Source organism: Crocodylus porosus, unplaced genomic scaffold (genome assembly GCF_001723895.1).
Source record: "Crocodylus porosus isolate Cpor-Errol unplaced genomic scaffold, CroPor_comp1, whole genome shotgun sequence".
Taxonomy (NCBI): domain Eukaryota; kingdom Metazoa; phylum Chordata; order Crocodylia; family Crocodylidae; genus Crocodylus; species Crocodylus porosus.
In genome coordinates this window covers 73,458,937-73,469,896 of record NW_017728909.1, presented here as the reverse complement: position 1 = coordinate 73,469,896, position 10,960 = coordinate 73,458,937, and the positions used below count along the sequence as shown (strand labels likewise).

Below are 10,960 nucleotides of genomic sequence, written 5' to 3'. Positions count from 1 at the left end.
TTGCCAGCAGACTGAGGGAAGTGATTCTTCCCCTCTATTTGGAACTGGTGAGGCCACATCTGAAGTACTGTGTCCAGTTTTGGGCCCCCCATTACAGAACAGATGTGGACAAATTGGAGAGAGTCTATTAGAGGACAGGGGAACATGACTTCTGAGGAGAGGTTGTGGGAACTGGGCTAATTTAGTCTGGAGAAGAGAAGAGTGAGAAGGGATTTAATAGCAGCCTTCAACTACATGAAAGGTGGTTCCAAAGAGGATGGAGCTAGACTGGTGTTGTTGTGACAGAACAAGAATCAGTGGTCTCATGTTGCAGCAATGGAAGTTGAGGTTAGATATTAGGAAACCCTTTTTTACTAGGAGGGTAGTAAAGCACTGGAACAGGTTACCCGGAGAGGTGGTGAAATCTCCATCCTTGGAGGCTTTAAAGATCTAGGTAGATAAAGCCTTGGCTGGGATGTTCTAGATGGGGATGGTCCTGCTTTGAGCAGGGTGTTGGACTAGATATGGGGTTTTCAACGTTTTTTAAAAAGTTTATCCCCAGTGGCCAGACGTGGAGTGGGGAGGAGGGGGTGGTGCATGGCTGGATGTGGAATGGTGACAGCATGGGGTGGTGGGTGATGGCAGTAGCCGCTGTGTGTTAGTTTCCCACTCCCCAGTCCCATGTCTGGCCGGTCGGGTGGTACCTGTGCAGCCCGCAGAGGGATGCCACTGCCCTCTGCCTCCCTCTGGCCCTGCTCCTGGGAGGCGGTGATGCAGGGTGGTGGGTGCCACCTGCGCATACTGCTAGGGCCTTCCCAAGTACTGCCCATTGACAACGCCTGACTAGATGACCTCCTGAGGTCCTTTCCAACCCTAATTTTCTATGATTCTAAATCAAGGGGGGGTGGGGAATTTTTCTGCTCTATTCAGCACTGGAGAGGCTTCACTTGGAGTACTGTGTCCAATTTTAGGCCTCTCACTTTAAGAAACAGAAATAGTGTCAAACTACAGCAAAATTTAGGTTGGAGATTAGGAAGCTTTTTAAGCTTTGGAACAGGTTATCTAGAGAGGCTATGGAAGCTCCATCCCTGGAAATTTTAAAAAGTAGTTTAGACAGAGACTTGACCGGAATGAATTAGTCAAGGATGACCCTGCCCTGAGCAGGGGGCTGGACTACATGACCTTCTCAGATCACTTCTAGCCCTACTTTTCTATCATTCTATATTTATCATACCATATATACTTTTCTATATTCTATATTTATTTTCCCCTGTAATGTTCAAATACAAACATCAGTATAATGTTTTAAGTGACAACAAGCATAAAGTTAGCTCCTGCTGAAGACAGTACAGCTGCCTTCCATAAAGACGGAGATAGTCTATTGCCATGTTATCTGTTTCATCCTACATTAGAAGAAGGAAGCAATATTTGCAACTTAGTTGGTAACAGTTCAACCTTTTTCATTGCCAGAAAAGGCAGTAGATGGAAGAATATTACTTATTAAAGATTTACTTGATAAATAAGTGTCTTGACTTTTGTGTTTTAATTGCATTTGAGTGATATGGTTGTTTCTGAATCACCTTTTACATTTTTGTTTTCCATGTATGCTAAATTAGCAATGAACTGAAACTCTGGCAAAAAAGGAAAAACCAGAAAACTCAGAACATCCTTTTCAAGTTCCCTGTATACCTAATGGTTTTTCTTTCTCACTTTCTTTCTTCTTGTCGTTAAGGACTTTTGTCGCCGAGGCTTTTTACATTTTTGCCAGAATATTCACTTGCTGAGCTGTCAGGGGCATATTTCCTTTCATATATTTAAAGCAACATTTTTTGATAGCTGCCACCAGGTCACCCAAAGCAGAACAGAAGACTGCCTTGTGTTGCTGCAGGGGACCTGGATGAGTAGTTTTATAACAGTCAGGTTTCTCAGCAAAATGTCTAGACATGATTATTAGATTGCAGTCCACTTTTTATGACAATCCTAACATATTGCCATCTGTCTTTATAAACAGATATTTGGTTGGGTTGTTTTTTGGGGGGATTTTTTTGTTTTTGTTAACTACATGGCATTTGGGTGCAATAGGTTCTCCTCACAAATATTCTTCTTTGGGGAGACTGTAGCAGAGTTTAAATCAACATGAGATGAGCCATGTGACTCACTTGTTAAATCATCAATAGCTTTTAAAAAGGAATTGCGACTTGCTAGAATCTAGTTGGCTGGATGCTTTTATGATTTGTAATTTATCTTGCAATTTTAAAGCAAACTGCATTCAGATTGATGGCTCTCGTATTGTCCTTATAATATATTGTTTCTCACTGAACAAAGATTTCAAGCATATAAAGAAAAAGGGCTTGTGTGCAACACTTTTCATCATCTTTTATGAAAGTGAGGCATGTTGATAGAGAATCCAAGATGATGTCCAAATATTTTCATTTTATCAAACCATTGTATTCGCTGTTAATTACTACTATGGTAGCACACACACCAGCCTCCAGAAGTTTATAGTCAAGACCTTCTATTTTCCAAACCATTTGGAGGGCAAGGAGAGGATCATGCCCTCTCTTCCTACATTGCTGTAACAAGCAATGGTTAAACTTGAATCCTACGTACCCAACATCACATTAAAACTCTATTGCTGCATATATACCAATCAGGTAATTCATTATTCAACAGATGCTATTAAATTAATATTATAGTTATTGAAAAAAAATGTCTATTATTTTACCACCTCTGATGTCTGCAGCAGTATATATTTCTATAGCTAACATGTTCAAATGTTCCCTGCAGAATCTTTCTGAACTGAAAATACTCTTCAAGTAGAACTACTGTATGTGTGGGTATAGGTACCCTTTATGCATTTCTGGTTTATGTTAATGTAAATTCCCAGAGAAAACTCACTTATAGTTAGCAAAATAATAAAAATAAATAATTGGACATTTAAATAAATATAAACTTACTGAAAGGTATGTTAATTCACAGTTAAACATTCAAAATACTCTACTCTGTCCCTTTGACAATCTGAGCTCACTACCTACCCTCCTTTTTATAGCCACTTTGTAAGATCTGCTGTTGGATCAGATCCAATACCTATAGCTGTAGAGTAGCTCTTTACCAGTGGAAAGAACTGTTCAGTCAGTCTATTGGCGCCTGTTCATTTCAGGATGTAGTTTAAAATTTCCTTCTATGTACTTTAAAACTTCTGTGGAGCTCATTCAGCTCCTTTATAGACCATTTTCCTTTTGATTCTCTGATATTCTCCTCCTTTCAATCTTGTACTTGACCTCATCTCTGTTTCTTCATGCAGTCTGACACTGTGGGTGTGAGAGCCTTCCTGCCATATGAAAAAATCTTTATGCTTATCACTAAGCTCTCTGTTTGAAAATCTTTTCCAAATGCTCATATCACTTCTTTTTCCTAAACATCTTACTTTCTGTCACTCACTGCTCTCATTTATTATTTTTCATATTACATAGTCTTATTTAAATTATAAAGCATCTGGCAATATAGTTTGTATGAAATGCTCTCTAAAAATAGAGTTGGATTGTGTGTCTCACTTATTCATTCTTGAACTGTATAACCTCTTTAGTTCTTACCTAATTAATCTTCTTGTGTTTGTTTGTGATCCTTCCACATGATTATCAGTCACACCAGATATTTGTTTCTACATATATCCTGTGTTTGCTTTCAGTCATTTGTACCTTCACTTTATAATTCATGGCTGAAAGAACAGATTTACTGAATACTTTCTTTTACAAGACTACTAAATGTCCTTGGCTTCAGGTTCTTCAGTATAACTAGTTAGCTCCCTACTGGAGTTAAGGAAATCAGACAGAATAGATTTTTGTGGGTGTGGCTACATGCACATTTGCTATGGGATGGGTTTACCCTAGAGTTAATAAATCTAGAGTAAACCCACCTTGAGCAGGCATCTACATGTACAGTGGCACAGGAGCAGATTTGCTGCTCATGACAGCAGTCTGCTCCCATGCCCTAGGGCCCTGCACTAGCTTCCTGCTGCCACCAGAAGCTCCAGCTGCCATGTTTAAAAGGCAGTCCCATATGCTGATCCCAGGCCACCTGATTTCTTGGCCCAGAGCAGCATGCAGAGCGCAGTGGCTGCATGCAGTAGTTCTGTCACCACGGCCTCTACCCACTGCACCATGGCTACTCCAACCCCAAGTCCTGGCAGTGACGTCCATCACCTTGGGCTCCTGATGGCCACTGTGCTGGCCCTGTGGGCCTACCATGGGAACCACTGTCTGGCCCAGGACAGTCTCGGCCCTGGTGGCCCTGCTATGTGGCAAGGCCAACCAGCCTGGCTCCCTGTGGCAACCTAGATCTCCTGCCACTGTGCTACTATCACCCAGGCCTCGTGCTGCCACCTGGACCCCAGCAGGGACACCAACAACATGCTCCTGGATGCCACTGCCAGCACGGTCCATCCTGTTCTGGGTCTCAAGCCCAGCTGCCTGTAGGCCCAGACATCCAGCCAGGACTGGCAGCTAAACATCATCCGGATAACCTAGAATGACAAGCAGTTGCTCAAGTCCTTTTGGATGACCCAGGCCACTTTCCAGGAGCTTCACACATGGAGTGGCAGAACACCACCATATGGTAGCCCCTCCCCATGGACACCCAACTAGTCATTGCCCTGATCAAGCTGACCACTCCTGCCAGCCTCCACTACATCAGCCACCTCTTCAGCCTGGGCAAAGTGACTGCTGAGGAGGCCATTCTGGAGATGTGCAGCACCATCCAGGATGAGCTGGGGCACACCACGCTTTGTGTGCACAACCCCCTAGCAGTGGTAGCAGGGTTCCATGTGCTGGGCTTCCCCCACAGCACTGGGTCCCTGGAAGAGACCCACATCCCTGTCACCTGCCTGTCCCTTGGCAACCACCCCTACTACAGCTGGCGGGGCTTCCACTCCATTGTGCTCCAGGTTGTTGTGGACCACTGTGGCACCCTCACCAATGTGAGCACCAGCTAGGCGAGCAGTGCCCATGATGCCCACATCTTCTGCAACTCCTCTTTGCCAGTCCAAGTGGAGAGCAGGCACTTCATGCTAGGGGTGCTAGACTTCCAGCTGAGTGCAGTGGTGGTCCCACCATTTCTCACTGGGGACACTGCCTACCTGCTCCTCCCCTGGCTCATATAGCCAGCTGGACACATTGACCAGCTGGATACTCACCAGGCACTCTTCAACTGGTGCCTGGGCCAGACCCACAAGCTCATGGGGTGCACCTTTTGGCACCTAAAAGGATGCTGGTGCACCCTCACTGCCCACCTTGAGGTTACCAAGACCAACATCCCTTGGGTCATCATCCCAATTTGCATGCTGCATAACATCTATGAGGCCCAGGGGGAACTCTTCTGTGAGACCTGGGTGGAGGAGGCACAGCAGGCAGAGGATGCCAGGCACCAGAAGTGCCAGTTGCATTGGCAGTAACAGCAGCAGGTCCTTCCCACTGAGGCCCTGGGTAAGTGGGGGCCAGGGTACTGGGTACAAGAGCTGCTGGCTGATTAACTTCTCCTGTACTCCCTGCTAGAGCCCACCTGGACAACTGCCCGTGGACCCCCACCCCACCGTGCACCCCCAGCACCATGCTCACAATGGACAGTTCTCAGAAAAGCAGTTTATTCTCCTCCACAAACACAGACCCTATCCTCCCTCCCCAACAACAGAACCCCTCCCTCACCCCTCCTCTGCATGAGCCCCTCCCCCTCCCCAACTGCCCACAGAGTCCCTCCACCACCCACCCCAACCACTACCAATAAAATACCCTCTTGCAGACTATTTACAGTGTATGCTGTGTGTGTGCCCTCCCAGAGGTGGGGGACCTGTGGGGGGGGTGCCCAGGGGGCAGAGCCTGGAAACAGAAGCCAAGCACCACAGCCCTTGGCCACTCCCCCAATGAGGTCAGTGGGTAGGGGGCACTACTCTGCTGGTGCACCCATCTCCCCCTCCTGCAGACTGGGCCAGCAGGGCCTGCACACAGTCCTGGCCCCACTGCAGGTAGCTCCTGCCCTGCAGCCACATGGATCCAGGGCAAGCAGTGGGGCTGGGCCCAGGTGTGGGGGCTGGGTGGCAGGGAACCCAGGGAAGCGGACAGGGCAGGGGCTCCTAGGCAGTGGAGACACTGCTGCACCTCAGCCCAGGCCCGTGGTGGGGGGGTCTATTACTGGGTGGCAGGCAGCTGCCAGGGGACACCTGCTGCTCCAGGACCTCCACTTGCCACTTTTCCAGGAGAGGCTCCTGGACCTGAAGCTTCTGGTCTACCTAGTCCCTTGCCTCCTTGCGGTGGTCCCTGGCATCCTTGTAGGCAGTGTCCTCCACCCACCAAGTCTGCGAGTCCTCCAGATGCTCCTCAGCCATGGTGGTCTAGGAACTGGGTCCAGTCCTGCATTCTGCGCTGCCAGAGCTGATGCATCTGCAGGACCCCAGCACATCCTGGCTTCCAACAGGTGCCTCTCCCTTGTATGCAGCTGCAGGGCCTATGGAGCCAGGAGAAAGTTGTTGTTTGTGACATGTTTGTGAGAGTTTGAAACATTTCTGAGATAAGATGCTATGTACCAGGGATGCTGTGCAGTGCCCAGCCTCAGACCAGGGGGCATGCATGCATGGGTGCCCACAGACCATGGTAAGTCAGGCAGGCAGGCCCTGGCACAGGCAGCTGCTGGAACCTCCTCTCCCCCATTCCTCTCCTACCCTGTTCCCAGGCCAGAACAAGCCTGGCTCCTGGCAGCACCTGCTGCTATGTCTCCAGAGCCACTCCCCTCCCCTTCTACCTTTCTCCTGCAAGCCAGCCAGTCACCTGAGCTACCATGAAGCCCTGCAAACCTGGCATGGGTCTCTGAGCTTTAACAGTGTGAAGGGCAAGCCCACCCTGCCCTGCAACCTCTGTCACTGCCTGGAGGCTAACTGTGGCTGCATTACACGTTCCTGACCCCTGCAGCTAAAGACATTGCCACCAGAATTGATGAATTCTTCAGCATGTGAGAGGCTCATGTCCACCAACTGGTCATGGCACAGGCTGCTCAAAAAAGTTTTACACTTCTCCCGCCTCCCGGCATGCTGTGGTGAGGGATAGGAGGAGGCCCTAGGGGGGTACAGTTGGACCAGGTGGAGAGGGGAGGACAGGGTTAAGGGCCTGAGCAGGGACAGAGAGAGCCTTCCTCCCAGTGCAGGGCTTAACAGGTGGCCATTGCAGGCATGCCTGACATCCCAAATCAGTGTCCACTGGTGGCAAGGCTGTGAGACTCCCAGTGGTTTCCTGATGTGCAGCGGTGTGGCATCTGGCTGCCCAGGGAGGAGCTGGAGCTGCTCCCAGCCTGGCCTAGGGGGCAGGGCTGAGCACACAGAGTTAACAGGGCAGGCACTGGCCAGGGCTCCCAGAGATGCTGGAGGAGGCTGTGGGTGGGGCGCTTGGTGGGATGAGGGGCTTAGGGGCCCTCCTGCAGTGACACATCACTGAGGGTGCCAGGCTGCAGCAGAGGCTTGGGCAGGTCACCCGTGCTGGAGTACCCAGCATGGCTCAATTTGGGATGCTGAGGTGCGAAGGTATCATTCAGCTGCTCCATAAAGGGCATGGACTTGCGGGCAGCCCCTGACTGGCAGTTGTGGTCAGGGGCAGTGACCCACTGTGCCCACAAGGCCTTGACCTTTATGCAACACTGGTGCACCAACCTGTCATGCCCTCACACCTGCATGAGGCCTGACAGGCCATCATAGATATGCACATTGGAGTGCTCACTCCTCACAAACTTGGTGAGAACCTTGGCCTTGCCCCACAGTGTGATGAGGTCCACAGTCTCCCCCTCGGACCAGCTGCAGCCCCATGAGGTGGCATGTGGTGTGTAGACACAGACACTTACTGTGCAGTAATTTGCCCTCCTGCCCAGTAAAGCATCTTGTGTAGATGTGCCCTATGTCTCCAAGTCCACTAGTCATACCTCAATGCGTTAGAGGTATGACCAGGTATGAAGTTATCCATGCTGGTATGAGTTATTTGGGATCTTATGAATTTGGTTTCTGCCTTTCCTGCTAGTTTTAAAACCTCTGAGACTATCCTTCAAGTTAGCGTTCCCCACAGTGGCAACCAGTTGGGTTACAGCACTCTCTCCTAGCAACTAGCAATCTTCAAACTGAAAAACAGCTCCTGGTTTGCTTTTGGACATTCTGCTTGACCACAAATATATATGAACGACAGTACTGCTCACAACTACAATGATTAACTTAAAAATGGAAATAATGTTTGCTGAAGCTAGTCAGAATGATGGCATAATATTATTTATGTAGATGGGTTGATTCTTGTAGATTTATATTTTGTACGGTAAATCTAAATGTTTTGCTGGACCAGTGTGCAAAAAATGAAGAATGATACTTATGCTGATCTCCTTAAGGTATGCATATTTTATCCTTGTGAAACACAGCCTGCAGAATTTTGGATTTATTCCAAAACTCACGCTAAATTAATCTAAATTCAAACACAGGCAAGTAAATCTCTTATTAAATATTTATCATTCTGATTTTTTTTTTTTTTAGGAAGATGCCTTAAAAGTAATCCAGTTCCCTTTTCCTTAAGTGCAATATGAATACACAGTGGCCTCTATTAAAAACTCTTAGTTCCTGATCCAGCAAGTTCTAAGCACCTTCTATAAGTTACTAAGTATGCTGAATCTTGTTGACCTCAGTGGAAATTAAAATTGTTTGACAGCTTTCAGGACTTAGCATCTTTCAGGACAAATACTTCAATATTTTGTAGTATTACATATATTAAGTACAAGAGAGTATTGGGGACATTAGAAATACTGTGTTGTGTGAGGGCCCCTCTACACATGCAGGTAATGGCATGATGGGCTCTAATGCATGATCCATGCAATTGCACCTCCTGCCATGGCACAAGAACATGGCAGGAGGCACAACTGTGTGGACTGTGCATTAGATCCCATTGCTCTCTATTGCTAGTGCAGGAGGAACCTGATCCTGGGCTCCCCCTGAACCACCCCTGGGTGCAAGCCTGGATCAACTGACCAGGCTCTCAGCCTCAGGGGAGCCCCAGGGGTCCCTGCAACAGGAAGGCTGCAGTTGCTGTGATCTCCCAACTGTAGAGGGAGGCTTCACACACCCTTGCGACTGGGAGACCACAGCAGCTGAGATCTCTGAGTCATGGGAAGAGGTGGGGAGGGAGAACTCCATTCACCCCTCAACTGACCACATGTTCAATTAATGGCAGTGATAGGAAACAGATACAAAGTTATTACACATCTTTTGTGGAATAACTTGGTAACTTATTCCTCTTTTTATCATGCCATTAATTGAACATGTGGCTGTGTGACCAGTTAAGGCATATGAACTGGTTAATCATGCCTTAAGTGTAACATACATGGGGCCTAAGACAGAAGAAATGTTTAAGGATGACTACTAACTTAACTTGTTTGTTTTTTTGACTCATTAAAGCTCGTCTGTTATCTGAAGTCTTCCCCTTTCTCTTTTGAATTGAAATGGGAACTGCTGTATTTTCTGTGAGAACTGAATGACAGTTTGCTAAGATCATTTGAGATCAAATTATTCTGCAAGCCTGGGATACTGAGTTTTACACTTATTTCCATTAACAACAGGCAAAAGCATCATCTAAGCTCCCTTTGAGCCTTTCTTCCTCTCCCTCACCTCCCTCACACAAATACACCGTTTCCCCCCACAAACTCATTTATAGTATCACATGCCAACAAAATCCATCTGCTAAAGGATTTGATTCTCCTGTTACACAAGTAAGTATCCACTCTACAATGTCTAAATTCACTAAGCCAAATTCTCTGCAACTCTCCCCACCAAAAACCTAAAGCTTACTTTATGGGTATTATTATAACTCTGCATTTAATAAAGGGTTTCTGTTTCTTTGTCTCTTCCTAAAATACATTAATCTGATAGCAAAATTGTTACATGTGGCACACACTAAAATGTAATTATTTGCAGGTGAAGATCTATTCTGGGTTATTCGATATGGTTTGGTTCACAATCTAGTTATGATGTGCAGTGAACTCAGTGGGGATGTGAGCCGAGAAGAATTAAGGAATACAATGTGGAAAGCTTTACAGAAACAAAAGAACAGTATAAAGGATGACAGAATCCTAACAGCTGTAACAGTAGCTGAGGTATGTATAAAATTTGGTAACCAAACAGATTATTACTAGTGCAGACAGATTACTGTAATATAATTTGAATACTTATTTTTAGAGTGAAAAATGAGGATGCTTCCAATTATAGAAATAACCTCTGCTCCATGGCTAGAAAGGCCACTGTCTAGTAATGCTGGTGTTCTCTGCTTCATGTCATACTTATAAAAAGATAAACATTTTATATTTAAAATAGGCTCAAAACAGTTTCCTTTTAAGTGAAAAATGACCTATTTTAAATTGTTGTGATGTGGCAAAGAATACCAACTAACATTTTAGTTGAATTTTTAATATACTACTATCCTATTAAAATAACACCCAGATACTGACTTCTCCTTCTGTTGCATTGGCAAGCAGTTAACTGTTAACAGTGGTTGATTTTTTGCCAACATTGATGATGGTTGGTGGACAGATAGAAGTTAAAACAAAAGAAAACAAAACAACCCAAGCTGCTATGATAACTTCTATATTACTTCTATAACTTCTATATAATAACTTAAATAGAAAAAAATACTAAATAACACAAGGTGTTTTCTAAGGTGCCATATACCTCACCTGGAACAGTTCTAAAGGTTCCACTGAAGTCAGTGGCACAGGATTGTTTATCAGATGCATTACAATATTGCCTAGAAACACCAGAACTTGCAGAAAGGAAAGACTTTTTTTTTTTTTTTCCTGTTTTTTTGCACCGGTCCTGGAAGCACTGCAATACCAGGTCAATGCATGGAGTGGATGGAGCACGCTCCGGTTCCACCACCCAATACCAAAAAGAATCTGCTCAATATAGACCTCCTATGGAGGACAT

At 46.0% G+C, this 10,960-nt stretch overlaps 1 protein-coding gene across 1 annotated transcript in view; it reads left to right on the top strand.

Annotated features, from left to right (window-relative positions):
- Positions 1-10,960, top strand: part of TMEM232 (transmembrane protein 232) — a 123,818-nt gene that overhangs the window by 92,579 nt on the left and 20,279 nt on the right. Inside the window, exon 11 of the mRNA XM_019532464.1 lies at positions 9,956-10,134. Coding sequence (XP_019388009.1) covers positions 9,956-10,134 — 179 coding nt within the window. The remainder of the gene's footprint in view (positions 1-9,955; positions 10,135-10,960) is intronic.